This window comes from Thalia democratica, chromosome 3 (genome assembly GCF_965202585.1).
Source record: "Thalia democratica chromosome 3, ktThaDemo2.hap1.1, whole genome shotgun sequence".
NCBI lineage: Eukaryota > Metazoa > Chordata > Thaliacea > Salpida > Salpidae > Thalia > Thalia democratica.
Window position 1 is genome coordinate 50,027,140 of NC_139167.1, and position 26,139 is coordinate 50,053,278.

Here is a 26,139-nt window from a genome sequence, read left to right on the forward strand (position 1 = left end):
TAATATTATATTATATTTAATAGTCATAGGTAGAACATTTTTGCTTAAAATCAAAATTATTTAATTTAAATACTAAAAATATCAGTAAAATTCAGTAACTTTCCATTAAAAACTAAAGAGAAATTTAAATTAAATTTTTATAATATTTATCTCATCTAAACTAACTACTGATTTCTTAATTTTTCTATTTGTAGTAATTTTTTTTTCTTTTCACCTCCCCCATAACATTTATTCATTTACTTTTATTAATTTTGAACAAATGTCTTTGTATGTACTATGTTGCTGCCTTTTATATCAAGCAAATAAGTTTAAACTTTTTAACGAGTTCTTTACAGTTTTAACTTTGTTTAATACTTTTTTATGCTTTATTTTTGTTGAATGTAAATGTGCTTTATTTTATTCTTATTTTTCTTCTTTTGTGTCCTGTTAAGTAGCTCAAGTTTTGATGCCTGAGTCCAAAACTGCACAATAAACAACATAATAATAAAAAAATTATACAAATTGAGTATTATAATTAGATATAATTGTATGCTACACTTGTTAAACATTTTTTTAAACTGTAAAATGAGAATAGATCAAATATATTTTAGTGATGCATAAAAAAAAAGTTTTGCTATATTGTTTATATACAGTTTTACATGCAAAAATTTTGTGATACTGTAAAGTGTCTAATCAAACATATAAAAAGAGTAGATTAAAGTTTTTGTACCAATTTTCTTCTTAAATTAAATTATATTCTTGAAAAATATAGTTTAGTTATTGTTATACTACTTATAAACCTAAAAAATAACCTATTACTTATAAAATGTCTCTTTAAAAACTAAAAAATTAAACATTTGTGAGTCTTAAGTATTTAATTAACAAGTTAGGTGATTTTTAGTATTTAAAAAATAATTAAATAAAACTCTAGTACTCTATTAAAACCAATAGAAAGGAAATACTTATTAAAATAAAATGTTTGAGGAACAGGCAATTAAAAGTATATGAAATTTTACAACTTGAGTGCCAGAAATTACACCTACTAACAAAAGAATATTAATACATATCTCTTAATTTAGAGTACTCTAATAATCTTAGTGAATTTATGATAAGGTTAAAATAGATTAACAATAAGAATTAGTTTTGTGTAGTTCATTGTAAAAACACTATCATTTTAATTTATGAGTTATTTGACAGTTCTTTAAAGAAAGTAATTCAAATAATTTTGTGTCTCTGCGTAACATGCATAAAGAAAATAGCAGTATATTCGTCCATAATGAAAAAGAAGAGAAAAAAGAATCAAGTGCTAGCAAGTACTTCAATTCGGTGCACCAGTGGTGCTCGACATTGGATATTGAAGCCACACAGCGCTCCTGACGTCCCTTACATGTTAGTTCAAGTTAAAAAAATTTTTTTTGGGATATAGATAAAGAGCTTTTTATATACAGTCTCCTAGACTAAAATCTAGTGTTTTATTTATTATTTAGTTTGTTAAAGTGGTTTTAAATTTTGTTGTCAAGTAGAAATATTACCAGTAATATAATTTTGATATACATTTTATAATTTTATAGAAAAAAAAGTTTATTTAAAAGTAATTTGTATACCTATCAATTTAAGTTAAAAATTTTTGAAATAAATTAAACAAAATACTAAATTATGGCTTGAAATTATAGGTAAGTTAAAGACAGTAGAAGTTATAACACAGGTTTTACCTGTTCGTTAGACTAAATTTTATTAAATCAATAATTTTTATACAGTTTCTGGTTTAAGAGAGTGTTTAAAGCAGTCTCAAACGATTTACAGGTTTAACACACTGTATAATTCTTTGGTTAAATAAAATTAATTCTTTATTATTATTACATTTTATTTTATGCAGTTTTGTTAACTTAAAAAATAAAGCTTTGTTCAAAAAAGAATAACTATGTTGTTTATGTTCTAGTTTTTATATTTGTTTTTTAAACCTAATTTGTTATTAAAAGCTTATAATAGTTGGTCTGAAATTTTATAATTGCAATTTAATTAAGTATACTTTAATGTTATAGAGTATCATAAACTATTTATGATACCAAAATAATTCTGTAATATATATTTTTTACATGTTTATTCTAGATGTAGAATAGTTGAAGTTAGTTTTTTGATATGTATAAGTAAGAATTTATAATATGAAACATAAACTTAGATATTAAAAGAAAAATATAATAAAAAATTATGGAAACCCTTAAAAGGTATATTAAATAAAAAAATACTTATAATTAATAACTAGATAATCTAATAAAATTCCACAGTAAAAACAACTCGAGTGGTGATGAATTAAGACCATGTTTTCTGTTCTTCGATAATTTGCTATCATCAAAAGTTAATGATTGTGATGTAATAATGAGGTCTTTCGTTCGTCAGCTCACAGACAAGCTTACAGTCAAATGGACTACTGTACGTTTAAAATTTATTGTCTTAAACTTAGCCTTAGTGCTTATAAAATAATTTTTTAAATTTTTTTTAGCTTAAAGTCTAATATAAAGTCTTTTATGGAATTTGGTATTTTAGAAAAATATGGTAAAGTAGGTTATTATTAATTTTTTTTTTGTATATAATTTAAGATAGAGTGAAACTTTGTTTTGATTGTGATAGTCTGTGAGAATAAAATGAAATATTTTATATATATTAATTTTACTATAGTGTGTGTTACTTATTTTTCTAGAATTAGTTGGTGAATAGTAATTTATATAGTAATCTAGTTATTAACTTAAAATCGTTTTAGACATTATTTTGTACTAAACACTTCTGAAATGTTGTTAGATAATGATAGTTAATAGATCTAAAAAACGTGTATATCTTTAGTTACTTTTTACCAAAACTAAATAAAGTTACACATTTAGTTTTTAGAATTTATTAAGCTTACAATGTGAAATTATGAATACACGCTTTATTTTATTGGTTTAACATGAAATAGTTTTTGAATTTTAAAGTTATCTCATAAACATGAAACTAATGAATGTAGTTAAGTTGTTTAAACAATTTTATTCTAATTTTTTTATTATCAAACTTTAAAAATGTGACATAATTACTAAAATTAAGTGTTAATCCTATAAATTAACAGTTTATTTAAGTTTATAAGTAATAATTAACCTGATAAGTTTAATATATGAAATATATAATTTTACTGTATATAATATATGCTACCTGTTGGACTTTTTAGTTAATTATTTTATTAGTTTAACTATTTGAGATGTATTAGGCATTATTTGTTTAGTAAAACGTAATGTATTCAATTATTAACACTTATTATTTAAAAGCTTTAAATTATCAACATTAAAACTATAGTAACAAATGTTTTTCTAACTTATAATGTTTATAGTTTTTTTTTCATTTATAGATAAAAGACACATTTTAATTGAACAATTTATTGTTTTGCTTATATTCATATAATACCATTATACTTTTTCACTTATCCTTTTTACAAATATAAAAAGTTAAAATAAAAAAAATCATATATATCACAATCTTTTTAAGTCTTTCATATGCTTTGTTCTAAAAACAAAAGTTTACTTAAATTTTTAATTTCTATTTATGGCTTATTAAGTGTTTTAATATGTCTTTGTTTGAATTACTTAGTTTTAATATTGCAAGCTATATAAATATATTAAAGGGAAGTGACTAAAATTTAAAATATTTATTTAGTAGTTTATGTTTATTAGCAAAAGTTTTTTTACAATACAAGTTTACTTGGTAGCATTTAATCACTTTGAAAAAGATCTTGGTCTATTGTTAGAGCTTGATTGCAATTAGAAATTGTTAAATAAGCTAATAATGAAATATTTTAATTATAAAAATTTTTATACAGCTAGTCACTGAGTAAAAAAAAAAATAATAAATAACATGTAGCTAAGCTTTAGCACTGTGTTAGAGCTTAAATTGTGATGTATTTATTGATTTATAACATTTTAGATTTTTTTTACAAATAAGCGAGATGAATTAACTTTTAATAATTTCGGAACAAGTCACCTTGCTTAAATCAATATTTTTACAGCCAACATTTTTACAGAGAACAAAATAATTTCAATCTTCGCTTTTCTTTCTGGACAGTATTAAACTTTAGTTTTTGTGACGTCACAACCTATAATACTTCATTGTGTTGTGACGAAATAGACACATCAATATTTTTTATTGATTCTATTATTAGTGAATCTGCATCCTTAAACTTTTGTCATAAAACTCTTTAATTTTTACTTATAATTCATTTTAATATTTCATGATTCAGTTAACTTTTCTATAAATATTTGAAAGTTCAATCTATTTTATATTTAGTTGATTATGACAGTTGTACTGTTTATGAAAAGTTTGGTGCAGAATAAATAAAGTACTTTTAAAATGTTAAGAAAAAGGTTATTTTCTAAACTGCAAAGTATAGCTGAAAGATAAAAAAAATTGCTTTATTTATTTGTTTACTGAAGCTCAACGGTAAAATTGATATTATATAAGATGTTATTTAAAAAACGAAAATATCATTCAATTAAGTTAACTTTTTTGTTGTTATTATTAAAAACGTATTTGTTAACTTTGAGTTTTTGATAAGCAAAACAACATATTGAATTAGTACTTGATATTAAAGTTTAAGTAGGATAACAATCAAGAAAAGTATACAAACAGCAGTTTTGAAAAGCTCAATGCATGCTTAGTTTGATTTATCCTAAAGCACACCGCGCCCACATTGTTATGAAATTTCATGTGACAAGTATTTGTGCTTGCATATTTTTAAAATAATTTTTAAAAACTTTTTACTTAATCAGTGTTCAATTAACAAAAAAACAATTTTACAGGTGCTTCTGGTTTAACATTAAATTTTTTAAACTTGCTGTCTTAAAGTTTATCGAAAATATAAATTAAAGTTAAACCAAATAAAAATCATAACAAAAAGCAAAATACAAGTATTTTTCGTTTTTTTGTAGTATTTTAAGCCATTTTTTGGCAATAATTAGAGGTGATTTTGAGTAATTTTTGAACTATAAGTCTCAAAAATTGACTTCCTTTAAACTTGAATAAGTTTTAAAATAGTTAAAGCAAAAAGTGAAATAAAAAAAGCTTTTTTATAAAAACCCAGTTCCGCACAACTATATATAAACTTTATTCTACTTTATGTTTGGTTTATTTTGATGTTCTAACCACTAAAAGAGTTAATTTCAACTTGACACCCTTTTACAGCCCACTTTTTGTATTTTGATTTATAAATTAGTTGTTGTTTTAAATAGTTTTTATATTTGAAAGTTATATGTGGTTTCTTACTATAATTGTTAGGTATTATCCTAAAATACTTTTACATTGCTCAAAAGTTTTTGTTAGAAAAATAGCTTTAACAGCTTAATTCTCCAGAAAAACACAACCTAAACAAAATTGTTGATTTTTCTATTAAGTTTTCAGTAGAACAATATTTTTAAAGTCCTAAAACGAGTGTGTACGTATAAAATTTTTACTCTTAGCTGATGAACCTGTCACAGTTTGTTCAAATTTAATCTTTTTAAATTTTTTAAACTAACTGACGATCTTACAAACAGCTGCAAGTGAAAGACGTGCTGTACGTCGAAGTTCCGCTGAACATTTCCAAGGAGACGTTCATCGCCCTTCTGGACCACGCAGAGGAGGACTTGGGCGTCGCTCAGGTTGTCGCTTGCATCGACGAACGGAGAACCACGCGCGACAGTCTGATCAAGGTTTGCGTTGATATAATGCTAGAAAAACTAAAGCTTGTGTTCGGTATGGCTTTTTATACCAATAGTGAAACAGTACTTTTAAAACTTGCTAATAGTTATGATTTTTCTTAAAAGAAAAAGTCAGTACTTAAGTAATATTGTCGGTTTTTTTTTTGACGAGTTTGTTTTGTTTTATATGGCTTTGAAGTGTAATGTATTATAACATAGTTTAATTGTCAACTCATTATATAAATTTGTTTATGACAAATTGTTTTACTTAATCTTGCTTCAAAATGCTAAAATTGGTTTTATTTAAGAAATAAATATCTAAACTCGTGTCTCTAATTTGCTAATAAGCTATGAATATTATTCAAAAGTGTATTCTATTAATAATACAAGTTTTTAGTTTTTGATTTTGCTATTTATAAAAAATAATTGAGTTTTCTTTTTTTAAGCTGTCTAAAATTAGATTTGTACTTATGCTAAAAACTTTAATAAAATTTGCAATATATTTACTTTTAGTTTGTTTCAATAAAGAAAACCTCAACTTGTTATTAAACGTAATTTAATTCTAGCTTTTGTATCTATGTTGTGAAATCATGTCTATATTATTTCCTTTAAACATTTAATATTTTATTTGTATTCTTTTAAAATTTATTTGTGAGAAAAGCCTAAATATTAGAAAAACCAAGTGATTATTTTTTATTTGCTTCCAGGCTTAATAATAATAAAAACAAATTGAAAATTACCTTGATTTCAGTTCCAAATTGTAGTTTACTAAAAAATTTTCTGGATTTGGTTGTGTAATGCAACTATTTAATTACTTTTAATATTTATAGTTTAATAATGTAATTGATAATTTTTTTTTCCAATAAATAAAAAACGTTTTGTGTTTAGTATCTAAATAAAAACTATAACTGAATAGTTTCAAAAAAAGTTTTTGAAAAAGCAAGTAAAACTTAAAAAACAAGTTAAATTAAATTGTTTTGATTTTTTTACGTTTCAAAAATTTAATTTTTTTTTTTTAAAGCAAATTAGACTGCTGCATTTGATTGTGTAAAATTTCCAGTTTATACTTGAAAATATTTTCAAATGAAAGGAATTTTTTGTGCAACTGTTGCATTTGAGACAACAAATTTATATTTGGAAATTTAACTAAATGCTAGGTAACCAGGAATTGTTTTATAAATATTCTAACAGAATATTGTTTTTATATCTGAAAATTTCACTTAAGTATTTTTAATGACTACAGTAACAACTTAGATTTATAAAAAAATACATAAATGACTTTACTTTATGTCATAAATATTACAATAAATAATATGTAATTATAGTTTATTTTAAAGTTTATTTAGTTTTGAAATTTTCAAAGTGTTTGTTGTAAATTTTTTATATTGCTAATTTGTGTTTAGAGCTTATTCTGTTATTTAACATAATTGTGTTTTTACAAACATCATGTAAGTTTAAGCTACAACGTTACATCAATTGTTTTTTAATAAAAAAGGGTTTTTATGAGCACTTACACTTTATATTTTTGAATATTAACAGTGTTAAGTTTAATATTTAAGTAAATAAAAATAAGATTGTATTATTTGTTCAAATTTTTTTCATTTATGCATATTTTTCTTCTAACCTATATTTACTTATCTCTGGTATACTTGAAAAAAAAACTAGAATTAAATATTAGTTCTAGGCTCTATTATAAAAAAGTTATTCAGATATAATTTGATCGATTGTTGTTTGCAAATTATTTTACTTTAAATAAATATAATAAAACTTACATGCAAAGTCAAATGACTATATTGATAAAAAAGTTTACCAGAGATAAGTAAATATAGGTTAGAAGAAAAATATGTATAAATGAAAAAATTTTGCTAATTTTTTACAAATTTACGTCTCGTTTAGATATATTATTATAAGATTGTTAATTTAAATTATAAACTAAAAATATACTTCTATACAATACATGTACAAAATAAGTTTGGTATTAAGTTCTTAGAGTTTCGTAAGAATATAACAAATAGTTTACAATACATAAACTTTTTGTTTTATACAAAGCATTGTTAAGTTAAAAAAAGTGTTTTAAAAATTACTGTTAAAAATAAATAACCTTAACAGGCATTTAAGTTCATGGGATTTGAAAATATTCATCCAGTTGAGCTTCGTTCTACTTACAACGTCAAACAAAATTCTCACTTCATATGTCTCGGATACGAACTTGACTGGTGCGTATATTGGTTAATAACTGAAAATATAATTTAAAATTTTTGCAAAAAAAAAAATATTTTTAAGTGTTTGAAATAGATAAAGTATTTTATTTTGATTATAGTAAACTAATTTTATTTAGAATTACTTTAACTGTGGTCTTTTAAGTTTAATATCTTTTTGAACCACAGTTAAAGTTCATCTCATACAACAATTTTTAACTCTATTTAATTCTTAAAATAAGTTTATACAACATGGAATAAAAAAAAATTATACATAATTGTTACACTTTGAAAACTTCAGACTAGTTTTTTTTAAACTTAGGCTGACTTACGCTAGTTTATTTCAACTTAGGCTAGTTTTAAGATTTAAAAAAAATGACAGACTAATTTTTGCTAGGTTTTAAATAAGTATGTGCTGTTTCAGTTTCAAAAACTTTAATCTTTTATAGTTTATTATGTTTTACTACTTCTTCATTTTTTTATTGTAAAATTTAATTAGTGTATAAACTTTTTGTCTTGCGGCCTGCTAAACTTATGTAAGGCTAAAGTATTTTTAATAGCCTTTTGTAAATGGAAAGTATTAAAGATAGTATTGCTTTTAGTAATTTAAATACTATTTATAATTAGATAGCGTCTGAAAAAAAAAGTGCACAATGAATCACCGAAAAAAGTGCTAATTAAAATGTTGATTAAAGTTCTATCGAAATTTATAGCTTTATTTCAACATTTCTTTTATAATAGAAAGTACTTGTTTTAGGTTTAGTTGTTTTTATATGACTAAACTTCTTATTAACTATGAAAAGTAGGTTCACAGTATAACAAGACTGATTGAACATATATTTTAGTATACTTTTTACCTCAAAAATTTATTATACAAAATACACACTGGCTTAAAGGTATTTACACGCAATCCAGACAGAAATTTTTGAGTATTAAAAAATCTCGGTATAGTTTTTGATCACTCATGCTAGTGTTTACTTGCCTCAAAGAGTGACATTGTTTATAACCTAAATTGTATAAACTTCAATATTTATCAATTTTGTGTTAATGAAATTATACTAGTATACTTAAAAATTAAATTTGAAATAAAAAGCTTGCAATCAAAATCTCTTACAAAACTATTTTTTTTAAATAACTGTATTGTTTAACTTAAGGTATCTACAAAAGAAGAAATATTTTACTTTTAATTAATAAAAAAAAAGTTTTTGTGTTTTTATAAATATAGTCTAAAAATATTTACATATTTTTATTAAAAACTTTTTTATTTCTATAACAAATAAAGCCTGTACAAATTTGAAGTTTTGATTTTTTCAAAGTAATAAGTGATAAATGATAAAAAGTCCTCAACTAACACTTTTAATGTATAATTAATGTCGTTAAAATTAAAAACTGAAGCTTTTTCAGAAAGATTTATCAAAAATAAGATTTAAATACCTTTATACTTAATATTTACAAGTTTCACTGGAAAAGCTTAAAGTTTTTTTTTCTTATTTGCATAACAGATAACAAGCTGAGTTTTACTCAAGTTAGAATCAATTACTTGGAAAAATTTATATTTTAAATCTGACTTTACAGTCCTAAAAGTTTGTTTAAAAGTTTAAATTTCCAAGTATTGAAGTTTTATTAGTTTTAATATTACATATAGTGTATTAAAATCATTATTTTTACGTTAGCAAATATTAAATAAAAGACTGTTAATTAGTTATCTTAATGTAGTTACACAGATAATTGATAAGCTTTTTTTACAGATAAGAAACTAAAAAGCACTAATTTTAAATCATTAAATTTAGAATGAAAAATGTAACATTTTTTTCTTTATATTTTTGTTAACATACGAACATCTAATTATTTACTTAAATTAAATAATTTTCTAAGAGTTTGATGTAAACCTAATTAAACAAAAACAGAAACATCTCCGAAATCCAAACATTATCAGGAAAAGAAAATTTTGGAAGAACAAAAATACTCTTAATTTACTTCCCCACTCAGTTTGTTTTTTGCATTTTATACTTTCAAGCTTTCAAAATAAAGTTTTTGTTTTTCTTATCATTGTCCAGTGTCCAGTTACAAGACTTATTACTAATGCAACAAAAGTTAAATAATATTTGAAAAAAAGTTATTTTATATTTAAAAAATTGTTATTGAATAAAAATTAGTTAGTTTTGATTTGTAATTGTGCAAACTTTGTTTACTTGTTATCAATTACAAATAAATGTTTATCTAGCTATGTTTGTCTAGTTGTTTGTTTGTATAGTTATTAAAGTTTTGAAAACTGATTTATCATAGTTTATATGATAACTTACTTCGATAATTATAAATCCTAAAAATGTAAATGATGTGCAACTTTTATGTTGTATAACTTATTTGCTTACTCAGGCCTTACGAGTAGAAATTAAAAATTGAAACACAATAGGAGCTAGGAATTTTACCGCTAACATTTGAATAGTGAATTTTGTATTGTGATAAAAAGTTTGTTTTAATAGGAGTAAAAAACATGTAAAAATTGTTTGACCGAATGTTTAAAATTTAATTACTTTTTGCAATTTAATTTTATCTAACCGACATCATAACAAACTGAATAAAATATAATGTTCTTTGAATTATATGCAAAGCATTAATAATAAATATTTGTTAAGATTAGTAATAGTTCTAAACTAAAAGCTAAAAACGTACAAATATTTTTGTAAAAGTAATAAATTTTGTCTTTTTTAAAGCTGAGTAGCTTTTCCGTTGCATTAAAAATTTTATGCTCAAAGTTAACACGTAATATGTTTTAAAAATAGTCGTAAATACATCAGTAGATTCGTCACGAGCTAGGAACGTGAATCAATAGCAAGTAATTATTAATAAATATTTATTTCCAGTACGTTTTTTAAATAACATTGTTAAAAAAAATATTGTAAAACTGAAGTTAGTAGTTTTTATCACGTAAAATATTTTTTTTTGTATAAAAAGAATTTAAGAACTATAAAAAGAAACTGTTTCGATAAAGAAATTAGTAAAAACCAGCTAGCTTAAAATTGTATTATTTAATTAATAGTCTTAAATTTTATTTTTTTAAATATTTATACAGTTTGAAAGTGACTATGAAGTGATCATTGAAAAAAAAATAATAAATGTAAAGTTGTTGTTAAAAAATCTCGTTTCTATAAAAAATAAATAAAAATTAGTTGCCCTTAGTATAGTTATAATATATAGTTGTTACTTTCACCATTTTTTTTAAATAGCGATAAAAAACAGTTGAAAACTAGAATTTTGAGCGCATAAGAACTTATGCAATTTGCAGATTTTAAATTAGCTTCGAATTCACAAACTAACCATGTTAATTAGCGCATGAAGTATTTTGTAAGACAATCAATAAAATCTTGCGAAAATTATTTTTACTCTATGTCATTTAAATTCTAACTTTTAATAAATTTTAGGCTGCTTAAGTTATAGAAGATGTACATGAAAATGCAGGGATACCACAAGGTCAGGAAAAACTAAAATAAAAAGACAAAAGTCAGGAAAATATGGGCGTTTTTGAAAATAGTCAGGAAATTTGACAAAATTAAAAAACTTCAGATTTTTTCAGTTGAAATTTACAAATTCCTTAGTTTCTAAAGCCTTAAAATGGTAAAAAAATTCTTTAAAATCAGGCTAAAATTGCAAAATTTTTCATGAAGTTTACAAAATTACTTTATTTCTAATGCCTTCATCTAGTAAAAATTGATGAAATTTTCATTAAAAAACTGAAATTTTATTATATCAAGATATTGAACAACTACCTTACTTGAACAAGCCAACTTACTTTTGTATGCTTTTTAGTATAGATGATTTTTGCATTTATGTTAGAAAATGCTAAAATATTGTTTATATTCAAAATTGTTAACTTAAATTATAATTTTAGATACATTTTTTTCATTATTTCGAAGTTCTAATAAACTAAAGTTACTTAAATTGTTAAAGATTTTTTGAACTTAAATAAGTTTTAGCTTAAAAAAAAAAGTTGTGAGTTTATGTTAAAGACATAAAACTAATAGCTAACATTGCAGCAAAATAATATATTTCAGAAATAAAACAACCAAAATAAAAGGTTGGTTGCTTTAGAACTTATGAAATTGTACTAAAAAAAATTGAATAGGAAAATAAACTTTAAGTTTCAAACTGTGTACGTTTTTCTAACAACTGTTAAAACTTTAATTAACAGTTAATAGCATTTATATTTTAAAAAAAAAAGTCAATGTTAGTTAAAAAAAAAACACTTGAACATTAAACTATAAAAATTAAAAAAAACTTCAGATTGCAATTTATATCAGAAAAATCGAATCATGCAAATTAACTCGATGGATACTATAACTATTATTTATAATTAGAAAAATATAAAATACGCCTTGAATATGACTTAAAGTAATAAAAATGTCTAAAAATAGAGCTTAAAGTAGCAAGTTTAATGGTATGACAAAACACCATAAACAAAATTGTCTACTGCGTTTTGTCCCTGCCATAAAAACATTAATATTCAATAGAGGAAAATTTAAAATATTATAATAAAAAGTTCTAGGTAAAATACCAAGACTTGACAATTTTGAATAAGTATGATCTATTTGACTAATTCATAAAGTACATATTTGATACTGTCTGAAACAAAATTTACACATATTAATATTCACAAGGCCTATTATCACAAAAAATGTTGCATAATATATGCTCAGTTTTTCCCAGAACCAAAAAAAAAAGTTAAGAGTAACTGTTATGAATACAACAATATATCAGCAAAAATAGTTTTAAAAGCAACGGAATCTCTTTTGACATCAATACTAGCCAACTGGTTTGTCAGCAAACAAGAAAAAGCATTTTTATTGAAAAATAATATAAAAAAATTGCATCAAAAAAACTCACGATATTTAAAAGCAATCAGAAAAGACACAATGAGTTTTTTTAACAACCTATGACATGGATCAAAACTTAAAGTACTCGGTGATAACGCAATGTGATATTATATATTAAAGTTTTGATAGTAAAACTTAAAAAAAGAGCAAAATCTTAGCAAAGCTGTCTTAGACAAGACGTTTAACTGAAATCAAGTAGTGTAAAACTTAAAAACTAAAAGGTTTTTTCGTACACCAAGTCCTAAGACTAACTATTTTGAGCAATTTTTTTGTCGTTTGATAAACAATATTGTAAGTCGAAAAGTACAAAAAACAAAGCTTAGCTATCAAAGCTAACCATAAAAGCTAACTTATAAAATACTTAAAAAAAAAAGAAATTAATGATAAACTGTACATAGAAAAGCATAATTAGATATTTTGCGAAAAAGAACTTCAATTCCGATCATTAGGCAAAGATTAATGTTAAAAAATATTAAATAAGCTCTAAAAATCTTCATGAAAAATGTATTAAAATTAGAAGTTGCTTTTTAGCTTATGTAAACCTGATTAAAGATATAAACTTTTTAAACTTTAGAATATGTATGCTATGTAATTTTAAGTTTCTAAAAATTAACTTTGATATCAACGACAACCCTTTATAAAAGTGAAAGGATTAGGCAATAGTATTGACGGATATAAAATTTCCAAAAAAATAGAAAGCATTTACATGCTAATAATAAATGAAATGTTTAAAGAATTTATTAGAGCAACAAATACAAAAACTTTTTTGATTAAATTTTTACTAATCTAAACCAATAAGCTTTTATTATAAATATAAGTACAATTAAAACTTATGATCGAAACACTTTTTATACAAAAAAGAGTAAATTCTTAACTTATTTTTTTTTGTTTAACACTTATGTGATTTTTCTTTGACATCTTTTAAATAGTCATTTTGAGTTCTAAAACTTTTTTTAAGTAATTAAATTTATAACTAAGGTTTTTTTCACTTTTGGTCACAAATTGAGCCTCCATTGTTACATAAAAAACTAATTTCAAATCGTTTTGTTTAGTAGTTGAATGTTAGGCAAAACTAAATGGTTAGAAGAAAAATTAGTTTGTTGTTTTATTGAACTTTGTAATATTTATCAAAAAAAAAGTGTTTTAAGTTTAATTAATGCAAACTTTCAGTCTAAGTTATAGTTTAAAAACTATTTTTACACAAATATTTTAGAACAATACTAAAGAGTTAACAGAGTATCATGTATTCTTTAGTAATAATTAGATTTATTTTAATGTTCATATGAAAAACTTTATAAGTAATGAGAGACTTTCGGAAAATTAAAACGTTTTATTGTATTTGAAAAAGTTGGTTTTGGTAGATTTTAACAAGCTTAAATGTAATCAACACTGTTTAATTTAAAGACTATAAATAAGAGTAACTTTTTAAACAAAACTTATGTCAAAACAATTTAGTGTGTACAAAAGTTTTAATCTTTATCGTACACAGATTTTAAAACCTTTTAAGTTTTGAGAAACACTGCGATACTGTACTAAAGTTTGAAAAGTTTTAACATTATTATCAAACTAAAACAAAAGACTACAATGTAACATAACAAAAAACCTGAACAACTGAGTTTAGACTTAATTGCTTGTTTCAAAATTAAATCTAATTTATTTTTGAGCTTATATCTTTAAAATTATTTTAATGTTACTAAAACATTACATAATATGAAATTTTTAATGGTAGTAGAGCAAACTACAGCATCATATTTTGACGTTTTGTAGAAAAAAGTTTTCAAATTTAACTCAAAAACATAAAATACTACAAGTATTTTTGTTAAAGAGCATATAGTTACTAATATTTGATATCTGAATTATAAATAAATTATAACTTGTTGTTAAAATATTTCAAACAGTTTATAACATTAAAAAAAAACATTATTAAGGTTAGTACAGCTTATGTTTTTTTCACTTAACATAGAAAAAATATTGACCTGGATAAAACCTTGAATGTTTTTAGTTTTTGAATTGTCATTACAAAATAAAATTTTACTGATTTGCCACAAGGTTTACGGAGTGCAATAACTTTATGATGAATTTAGAAATACTGTAGAAAAAACCGAATTGTTTTTCATTTAATTTGTTTTAATTCTTTTTAATTGCTGCTTTAGAAAAGACGTTAACTGTATCCAAGTGCTATATAACTCAATAACCGAAGGTTCTTTCGTGCACCAGGTCCTAGGACCAAATTGTATAAAACGTTTTTTTTGTTCAATAAACAATCATAATCACACATAATTAGTTTGAGGTAAACAGTTTTGATACCTTGAAATGAAACTCATTTCAGTTTATAACAAACAGATTGAAATCTATTAATTCGAAAACAAACCAGTCTTACAAAGTTGCTAATATTATTTTATTCTGTTACGTAAAATATAATTTTAGCATTAGTTAGTATTAACTTAATAAGAATATAACTAATTTTCATTATTTCATGTATATATTTTTAATCTACTTTAATATAAGCTTATCTTAAATTATATACAATATACTAAATCGTTTGACAATATTTGAACTGTTCTTTGTAGGATTCTTAAAGTAAGCAGTTATAACTATATTTAAGTTGAATTTTCTTGTAATTTACTAGAATAATTTTAAGAAAGATAAATTAAAAAAAAAATAAACCTTTACAAAGATAATATTGAGATACAATAATCTTTATATTACGGTCTAAAAACTATATTGTAAGTCTTGCGTAAATGTTATATTATTGTTGACTAATCTTTTAAAGTTTGATAGTCTGTTAGCTTTTATTTACATCTTAAAAACTTATACAAATTGTTCTACAACTTTTATAGGTCTATTATGATAATGGAATTTAAACAAACCTTAAGATAAAATAGATAACTTGTGTATGTAAAATGGAAAAGCACAATTTTTAGATATAACCTAGCTAATAAAACAGTTATGTCATGTAACATACTGTAAAAGTATGTTACGTCAATTTACCGTCTTGAATTTTATCAATAATTAATATATTCATACGTAGACCAAGAGCAAAAAAATTTACTAAAACTTAAACAGACTTGTTTACCTGTGTAACCATTCCGAGGGTAATTAAATCTCGTTCAGTGAATCTTCTTTTACACTATTCCTTAAGTTTATATAATATCCGAAATGCTTTAATTACGACTTAAATTAGTACTTTAATTAACAAAAAAAATTTAATCTTCTTTTGTAAGAAGAATCGAAATAACGTAAGTAAAAACGAAATAAGAACTGATTTTTTTGATAAATACAGCTAAATTAAGTATAATTAGGAGCGAAGCTCATAAAAACTCCATCAAATTTCTTTGTTACCTTTCTTCAACTATTTTTTCAGACGGTTCTTCAATACAACGTATTTACTTTTTATTTATTACAGTAAAGCCAGCTTGAAGTTTATTGACTTTGTTCTTGATTTTTTTGCACCTTTAAATATCTATAAATGGTAAAGTTTTTTTTTCATTAGAAATTTTAGCCTATATAATAGGTTTTACAAAACAAACAATTTTAAGTATTTTATTAATAGAATTTAATCAATACAAATTAATCTAATAACTTATATTTTTAACTATCTAATAAATTACTAAAGAACTTTTAACTATTAATGGTGGAAAATTGTTTTCGCAATCTTAAATTTTCAAAACTTTAAATTCTTAGAAAAATTAAACATTATTTTACTCTCTATACTTCATATTTTAAATAAAAAAAATTGAAAAAAGCAGTATGATAAATTTTAAAGACTTAATTTTTAAAGTCAATTTTTTTATATGATATTTTTATTTTTTGCATTTATTTTTAAGTCGAGCAATATACCTTACAACAAAACTAAAAATTTGGGTAACTGTCTAAATTGCACGAGCGTACAAAATTGCACGAGAGGACAAATTGCACGAGTGCACAAAATTGCAAGAAGATAATTTTGCAAGAAGGGTCATTTTTGCACGAGCAGACAATTTTGCACGAGTTAAATTTTTTTTTTAATTTTTTTATTAATTTTACTGTTATTTTTTTTTATTACTATTACCCTAACCCTTACCCTCGGTCAGTAACTTTTTTTTTTCTTTTTTTATTAAATTTTGTTTTAGTTTTTTTTTCTGTTTATTTATTTTTTTCTGTATTTTTTACTCTCGTGCAAAAATATAACTCGTACAAATTTGACTTTGTGCAATTTTGTGCTTTCATGCAATTTTATCTTTGTGCAATTTAGACCCATTCCCAAAAAATTTAGGTAAGAATTTAAAAAACCTAGCAATTAAATATGATTAACGTTATTATAAAATAAATTTTGTAAAATCAACCAGGCTTTTTTGCAAAGTAAATTTAATATTTTTTTAATATTTAAATAAAATTTCGAGAAAAAATGGAAACTGTTTAAAATTTTAGTAAAAAGTTCTAAAAATTAAAAATTCTTAATTGACATAAATTGATTAATAAATGTAGATTGTAAAATCAAACAGTTAAGCTTTTGGACTTGGTATTTTGTAAAGTGGTACACAATTAGAAAATCACAATTGTTATACTATCACACATTATGAAAGCTGATGTTATCAACTTATCTGCTTTGAATATAACTTGTGTTCTATAATAAGGACTAGTTATGAGTGGTGTAGTAATATTTTCTAAAACTCTAAAAACAAAAAGATAGTCTTTTGCAGAGGATAAAGCATATAATTAGCATATGGATAAAGCATATTTTAAATCAGCTTAAAAATCTAATCCAAATATTTATTTTTTCAGCTGCACTGAATATTGGAATGAAGATATCAAGTGTTAGGCTAAGGTTTATCTAATTTTTATTTTCAAATCCTAAAATTTTTAATTAGAAAAATGGTTGATATTTTTACAAAACTTATATTGAGTTTAACCAACCGGACTCAAACATAGGGCGACCATTTTTTGCAATAAAGTTGTGGAATGTCAAATAAAAAACTAAAAACGACGGTCTTAGAACCAAGAACTAGGTTGAAGGGTGGCACAGAAGATAGATTCCAGTCTTTGTTATCACGTAGTAATTCTGCTCTTTTTCATGTGTTAAAGCATTAAAAAAAGAGCAGATAAACACCACTAACAAAGTCAATGGACGTCAAGCTGGCTTCTTGGTAAAAAAAAAAAGAAAAATAAGTATATGGCCTTAAGTAACCGTCTGAAAAAAATAGTTAAAAAAAGGTAAGAAAGAATTGTAATGGAGTTTTTAGGAGCTATTGCTAGTAATTATACTTAATTTAGCTAAAAGTAATTAATTTTTTAAAGTTTATTTTTTATTGTTTTTTCGTTTATGCTTTTGTTGTTTCAGTTTTTATCAATATAATAAACATAAAAAATAAATATATTGAATGTACTAATTAAAGTCGTAATTAAAACGTTTCGGATGTTATATAAACTTAAAGAAGATTAACTTGACAAGATTTGATTACCTTCAGACTTTTTATATAAATAAACAAGTCTATTTAAGTTTCAGTGAAATTTTGCTCTAGGTCTAAGTAGGACAAAGTCTAAGTAGGAATTTATTAATTAAGTAAAAGCTACGGGTGGGTGTCAGAATGACACAGCGACAAAATGACACGGTGCGTCACTTTGGCACGGTGCGTCACTTCGACACGGAGGGTCACTTTGGCACGGCGACAAAATGACACGGTGCGTCACTTTGGCACAGCGACAAAATGACACGATGCGTCACTCTGGCACGGTGCGTCACTTTGGCACAGCGACAAAATGACACGGTGCGTCACCTTGGTACGGTGCGTCACTTTGACACGGAGGGTCACTTTGGCACGGAGACTAAATGACACGGTGCGTCAGAATGGCACAGCGACAAAGTGACACGGTGCGTCACTTTTGCACAGAGGATCACTTTGGCACAGCGACAAAATGACATGGTGCGTCACTTAGGCACGGTGCGTCATTTTGGCACAGCGACAAAATGACACGGTGCGTCACTTTGGCACAGCGACAAAACGACACGGTGCGTCACTTTGGCACGGAGGGTCACTTTGGCACAGCGACAAAATGACACAGCGACTAAATGACACGGTGCGTCACTAACATGGATTGCATAAGTTTGCATGGATTAACAAACTTACAAGCAAAACTAAACTTCTTCAGTAATATAACTTTAATTGTAAAATTTTGATAGTAATTAGTTAATAAAAGATTTATTATATTTTTTCCAAACTATAGTAGCTTGATACATTTGAAACTATATATGATACATTGCTTTTTAATTTAAGTCATAGTATAAAAATAAAAATATTCTTAAGTTTTATTTTTTACGTTTCACGATTTTTCATATTTATGTAATGAATAAAATTTAGTATTTTTTGTTAAAAGTTTAATTAATTATTATCAGGAATTGTTATAAAATATAACTAAGATTTAATTTAATGCAGAGTTATTTCGTAGAAAGAATAAGTCATGCCTGTTTTAACTCTAGTTTTTAAAAATACAGAGTTAAGCTGCTTTTGTAGTAACTAGCCATTTATATTAAATATGTATATATATTTATATTTAATAAAAGATAATAAGTTAGGATGTTTACTTAAAACTCTGTATTGAAAATATATAATAAACTTGTCTAAAAGCAAATAATTAAAATGAACGGACCTGGAGCCTAAATTTATGAAAAAGTTAAAAATTGTATTATGAACAGTTGAGAGAAAATTAAGAGTCTGATGCAACCATTCATGCGCGTTTTTATATTTATCACTTTAAAAAAAAATAATCACTAGAAGAGGTTATACATACAACATTGCTGCTGCAGCCTTCTAATTAAAGCTGCAGCCATTCTATTAAAATTAATACTTTAAGTGTTTTTAATTTTTACAATTTTTTTTAGTCTAAAATATAAAAAATTAAACTTAGAGTATGCCAGATATTATAGTATTTTATTGCATATAAGGATTTAATTGCATTTATATTTAATACAAAATCAGTAAATAAATTTCATAATAATACAGTAAAAGCAGATTTTAATTTGCTTGTAAAATATTTCTTCTACTTTATATTCTTGAGTTTTATTACAAAGTTTTAAAAAACTCGGTTTTGTCTTAACTCTGTTATGAAAATAATATTTAATTTTCTATTTTTAATCTTGCGAATAAAAAAAGGAGTTTTTTGTAAAAATAAATACATTTTCTGGTATTTCTAAAAACTTTTTTCTTAAATTTTAAAACAACATTGTTTATTAATTAGAAGTTAATTTCTTTCTGATGAAAAAGTTAAAAAAACAAATTTTATTATTATATTTTCGTCAGGGAATGCAGTATTTTAGTTCAAAATTGCAACCTATTAAATTGCCAAAAGAGCGCAAGTATTAATTTTTTTAAGCATAAAAACGTAAAATAAGAACCGCATTAGAATTTAGAATTACAACAGCAGAAAACTTTCTTTCGATAACGTCTGAGTTTTAGTTTATAAAACAAATTTTCCTCTGTATTTACATCAACTAGTTTATTGTTTTGATGTACTGAATGATTGATCTAAAATGAAGATTGTATTTTTTAAATCAGAATGTTGCTGAAGTTTAAAAAATATGTTTATATGAGTTTTTATCATTTTAGTCGTAAAATGGCAAGTCATTTTCTAATTTTTGTTTCTCGTTTTAAGTTCTAGTACTAAACTGTGTTTAAGTTTTTCCATTCGAAAAAAATCCAAAATAAATTCCCTTTAATTTTAGCGTCCTTTTTTTGTGAAAGTTGTTTGATACAAACAACTAGTCGTTGTTTATTAAACACAGCTTTTAAGCACACCTAACACCTTGCTACTGCTTAAAAACGAGCATGTTGTTTATAAGTACGACGATGGACAATAGAACGTAGAAACATTACGTGTTTCACTTTATTTTATGAAATCACGATCAAAAATTCCTGCGGTCTTTGTTTTTAAAGTTAATCAATGTGATTGTTGCTGATTCTACAAAACCGGTTAGAAAACAGGAAACCGAAAAGTTTCCTAGAAAAATAAGATCGTTGTCCATACCAATGAAGATTGAAGATTCACAACAAATCGTTCCCTCCCTTATTAACCACCGTGTCATTTTGTCGCTGTGCTAAAGTGACCCTCCGTGTTATTTGTCGCTGCGCCAAAGTGACCCTCCGTGCCAAAGTGACGCACCGTGTCGTTTTGTCGCTGTGCCAAAGTGACGCACCGTGTCATTTTGTCGCTGTGCCAAAGTGACCCTCCGTGCCAAAGTGACGCAGCGTGTCGTTTTGTCACTGTGCCAAAATGACGCACCGTGCCTAAGTGATTCACCGTGTCGTTTTGTCGCTGTGCCAAAGTGACCCTCTGTGCCAAAGTGACGCACCGTGTCATTATGTCGCCGTGCCAAAGTGACCCTCCGTGCCAAAGTGACGCACCGTGCCAAGGTGACGCACCGTGTCATTTTGTCGCTGTGTCAAAGTGACGCACCGTGTCAATTTGTCGCCGTGTCAAAGTGACCCTCGGTGCCAAAGTGACGCACCGTGTCATTTTGTCGCCGTGCCAAAGTGACTCTCCGTGCCAAACTGACACACCGTGCCAAGGTGACGCACCGTGTCATTTTGTCGCTGTGCCAAAGTGACGCACCGTGTCTATTTGACGACCGTGTCATTTTGTCGCTGTGTCATTCTGACCCGCTCCCAAAGCTACACGGCCAGCCGAAATCATATTAGTTTTCTGTTTGAGATAAAAAAATTCCTCATATTGTTCTAAAAATTGCACAGACCTATTTAGACAATGGAATTTAACAAAACAGCAGACCAAGCTAAACTGTTTTTTAGTTGAAAATTATTATTTTTAGATATAACCGAGCTAATTATAATTCATAAAATAGTTATTTCATGTAACAAATCGCAAAAGTTTTACTCATGGTTGGTGCCTTTTTTTAACAAAGTCTACTAAAATAATTTGTACGCATACCCAAAAAGTTTTTGAATCTATCTTTTTTTTTAATTCATAAAAACTTTATTGCAATAGAAAATTTATATTAGTCTAGTAAGTTGGTTAAAAGAATTTCTTAATAATAGAAACCAAAAAGTAGTAATTGGTAACACAATAGAATTTTTACCTACTGTAGTCGAGAGCCTCAAGGAAGGGTTATTGGACAGCTATTAATATAATTTTTTCAAATGATATAACAAAAAATAAAAATGATGTTAGTAGCAAAATTATTCTTTTTGCAGACAGCACAAAAATATTAGCCATTCTAATTCAATTTAAAAAGTCTTAAGATGTAATTTACCAATGGCTTTTGAAAGAAAATTAATTTCAAGTCCTAGTAAATGACAGGTTCTAAATATTCAATATATACGTCTACCTCTACTTTTGACTTTGTATTTAACAAAATAAGCTTTTGTTTTAAGATCTTAGAATTTAAGTGAAAAAAATAAACCATAGTACTAATTATGTTTACCAAATTTATTAAATATGTTACTTCAAGTTTCGTATCTACTGATATTATCATTTTAAAAAAAGTTTTATTTCGTATACATTCGTCCTGAGTTTAAATAAAACAAGTCAATATGGTCTTCCTACTTAAAAATTATACTAACCATCTAGAATAGGGGTGGGCAACGTTTTTCAATCAACGGGCCGGATCCGGAAAATTTAGTCTTTTGCGGGCCGAAGCATTTCGAATTAGTGATTTACCGGTTCCAGTATCTGGATCCGGCCGAATAATGACTTTTTAGATCCGAACCCGACTGGATACTAATTTTAAGTCGAAATCCAGATCCGGCCGGAGTCTAATTTTATGGATACTGTTTATCACATTTTTGAACCCTTCAAATTCACAAAACTTTTTCATATCTGACAAGTTAAGATGTAGATTAAGATATGTCAGATGTTTAAACAATGTCTATTAATAGAATTGACATTGTAATTGACAATAGTACGTATGTAAAATATTGTACTTAAAAAAGTATTTTGTCTGGGGTAATTTGACAAAAAGATATTCCAACTAAGTTAGAGTAACACAAAATATTAGGAAAATATGGTCTATTCAAAGTACACATTAATTTATAAAGAAGTTTTTTAGCATGTTTTTAAAGTCAAATTCTTACAGTTTTGTTTTGTAAAATAATGATACAAAGTTTTTTAATCATTTTGTAATATTGACCCTTTGCGGGCCTGACACCTCGCTCGCGGGCAGGATCCTGTTAAAGTTTAAAATCAGTCGGGGGCCGGTCATTTTCACTCTGCGGGCTGGATCCGGCCCGCACGTTGCCAACCCCTAATCTAGAACCTCTTGAAGAAATAAAATAGTCTCTAACCGCTTCAATATTACTTGTATTACTTACATTGAAGACTAACAAAACTTAAAATTTATTGTTAAGAATAAAAAAGACTTAAGATTCTTCTTAATGCTATTTAAAACTTAATATTTACCGTTGATTTATTATCTATTTTTGAACCTTACCAAATTATTAGTTAATATGAAATAAAAACAAAAAATCCATGCAGTCATATTTACAATGATGTTTGACAATTAACTATTTTTCAACGTGCAGTTCTAATGTGAAGTTAGCTTCCAAACAAAACCAATCTCTGCAAAAAAGTTGAACAACTTTGATATAAGTTAACTTGATCAAAATAAAATTGCATTTGTAGAAATTATCAGTAATTTTACTAGTTTTTTACTTATAAACCATTGATTTAACATTTAGGATTTTGTTCATTCTTTAGCTAGCAGAAACTTTCCTCTGTAAATATTTAACCATCCTTAGTGCTTTCGATAGATATTTGTTTGACTTGTATTGTTAATGTGCTTTAGACTTAAGGTTTTAAATTTTGTGGTTAGTCAATGCATTTAAATTTTTGATGGATTTTTTTACACTTTTCTATACATTAATTCTGATAATGTTCATTTAAATTATATCTATTATGCTTCGGCTAAGCGATAAAAACAATGAAATACCAAACGGTTTCACAAATGTGCAGAAACTAACTATAAAAGTAAGGATGTGTATATCGAGTTATGTATATCAGGTTAGAAGTGATAGAGTTAAAAGTAATCGGGTTAGAAATGATCGCGGGTAAGAAATGATAGTAAACCAGTTCTAATACTGTTTAATCTTAGTTTTTAATGAAACTGCTCAAATTATCATTAATTACTTAAAATACGTGTTATAAATTTTTGTTGTTGAATACAAATTAAAAACTTAAGAGTTTTAACTATCATTTAAAGGCTAAAACATTATTCTATAAGTTTTAAAATTCACACACTTTACATTATAGCAGGGTGGCCATGATGATCATAAACTGTCCTGAGTGACCTTAAACTATCTGGAGTCATTATTAGTGTAAAAATACTAACTTTTTATACTTCTGGCACAAGTTTAATATAATTTCTAAGAGTAGTAAAGAGCTAGCCGCAAGGCTAAAAATTAATTAATTATTACTCAGGGCTGACCCACTCGTGTTTTTTTTTAATTTTTTCCAGGTTTTCAAAATTTCTTTCATGGGACTATATTTCATGGGTACTCATTTTAGGTCTATTTTTAGTTAAAAGTTAAGGTAAGAGACTGTGTTAAATAGTATAAAAACATTGAAAAGATACTGTAAAGCTACTTTAAATATGTTTTTTAATAAAAAAATTTTTGATGATGACAAAAATTTTTATTTATAAAAAAAGATGTTTTAGTCGAATCGGAATTTTACTACTGAACATGTGAAAATTGATAAATTCCAGGTTTTGTTAGTGATTTTTGCTCAAAATTCCAGGTTTTTTGTTGCCTAAATTGTCAAATTTAAGGTCTCCAGGTAAAGTGGTAACCCTGATTACAAAATCAACAAAAATTAAGTTCTTGAACAAAATTGGTTATATAAAATAACAAAATATTGCAATAAAATCAGTTAAACCTGTCCTGAGAATTTTATAAATCTTAAAACTATTCTTAGTTGTATATAAAAAACATAACTATCTTGAGTCAGCTTAAATTTAAAAAATAATTCATAAAACTTGAGTCATCTGGAGGTTTTTCAAAACTTCAAAATATACTTAGTTATCCTGTGAGTATGTGGTAACTCTGCTATATTTATAAAATTATTATAAAATAAACATAAAAGGATTACTTTGAAACACTTTCTTTAATTTCTAATTTTTAATGCACAGTTTTAAAAACCTGATTAATACTTTAGAGATTTTTTTTGTAGTTTTATTTACAAGTATTTACTAGACATACATCAAAAGAAAAGGTATAAAAGCTTATTTTACTACAATGAAATTAGTAAACGATTTCTAAAAATATGCTCTTAAAATATTTAAAATCATAAAAACTATATAAATGAAAGAAAACCAATAAAAAGAAAGCAAAATTATATAAACATGAACTTGTTTAATTTTTGATAATTCTTAAAATTTGTTTACATTTAGAGGGGTTTAAAAAAATTTAAGTACACCTGATAAAAAAAAGTACTCTTCAAGATTCATCCTTTAATATTTTTTATTAAAACAAGTATAAACTATTAATGTTAACATTAGTAATATATTCCTGTCAAAAATAGATTAACCTACTTTAAATTTCATCTTTTCACAATATAACTATTTTGAGTATTTTATTTAAGTTTTATTAATTTACAATTGAAAAAAACTAGTTATTAAATGAGCGTTTCTACTATCTAGGTACCATATGCCTAGCATTATATTTGGCACCACTTGCTGTCTTGGTCATAGGTTTGTCTCCCACTCCACATGTACCAACACCAACCTTTCCTTGCAGGCCTGCAGGTGATGCGAATATGCTCTTCTTGATGACACCCTTACTCGACTTGGACTTGACTTTCTTGTGGAAGTTTTGCCAGTTGTTTTTGGAAATCTCAGATTGAGCTTCCTTCTCTTTGAGCTTCATTTTCTTCTTGAGATTGCGTTTCTTTTTGTATTCCCTCTCCTGAATCATCTTTTCCTTTTTGCTCATCAGCTTGCCTTTGTACTGGACTTTTCCATCAAGACCTGGAAGGTTATTTGCCAGTGTTGGTTTTAGAGAAGATAGCTGGCAAATGTCTGTTTCACTTGACTTATCAAATTTAACTACCACAGTTTCTCCTTCAGGCAGCAAATCATGTACCAGAGCTTCTTCATGTCTTTTAGAGGTGCTGTTGTAGGCCATACACTTGTCTCCAACATTCCACTTAATGTTGCTTTGAGTGTCAGTTTTTCGCTTTTTAGCAGAAGGAGCTGAAATTTCTTCTTCAGCAGCAGCTTTAGAATCATTGATTCCGGCCATCTCCTCTGTGAGCTGAATGACTTCAGTTAGATCTTCCTTGAGTTTGAGGAGTTCTGCGTTTTGAGCATCCGCACTCAATGCAGCATTGACTTGACCCAACTGCAGCTTGTAGTTGTCTAGAGTTGCTTGATAGTCTTCCATTGTGTATTATGATTACTTTACGTTGGTTTAAAAA

General features: G+C 25.5%; 2 protein-coding genes across 2 annotated transcripts; one reads left to right on the plus strand and one right to left on the minus strand.

Annotated features, from left to right (window-relative positions):
- The first annotated feature begins 1,180 nt into the window (after positions 1 to 1,180).
- On the plus strand, positions 1,181 to 10,099 carry LOC145831863 (ornithine decarboxylase antizyme 1-like). Its single transcript, XM_082939209.1, has 5 exons — positions 1,181 to 1,368; positions 2,265 to 2,409; positions 5,529 to 5,684; positions 7,782 to 7,888; positions 9,778 to 10,099. Coding segments are annotated over exons 1-5 (522 nt in total). The 5' UTR covers positions 1,181 to 1,255; the 3' UTR covers positions 9,779 to 10,099.
- A 15,022-nt stretch (positions 10,100 to 25,121) lies between these two features.
- Positions 25,122 to 26,139, minus strand: LOC145831550 (survival of motor neuron-related-splicing factor 30-like). Its single transcript, XM_082938839.1, has one exon. It carries the CDS (start codon positions 26,103 to 26,105, stop codon positions 25,356 to 25,358), a length of 750 nt encoding a protein of 249 aa, XP_082794965.1. The 5' UTR covers positions 26,106 to 26,139; the 3' UTR covers positions 25,122 to 25,355.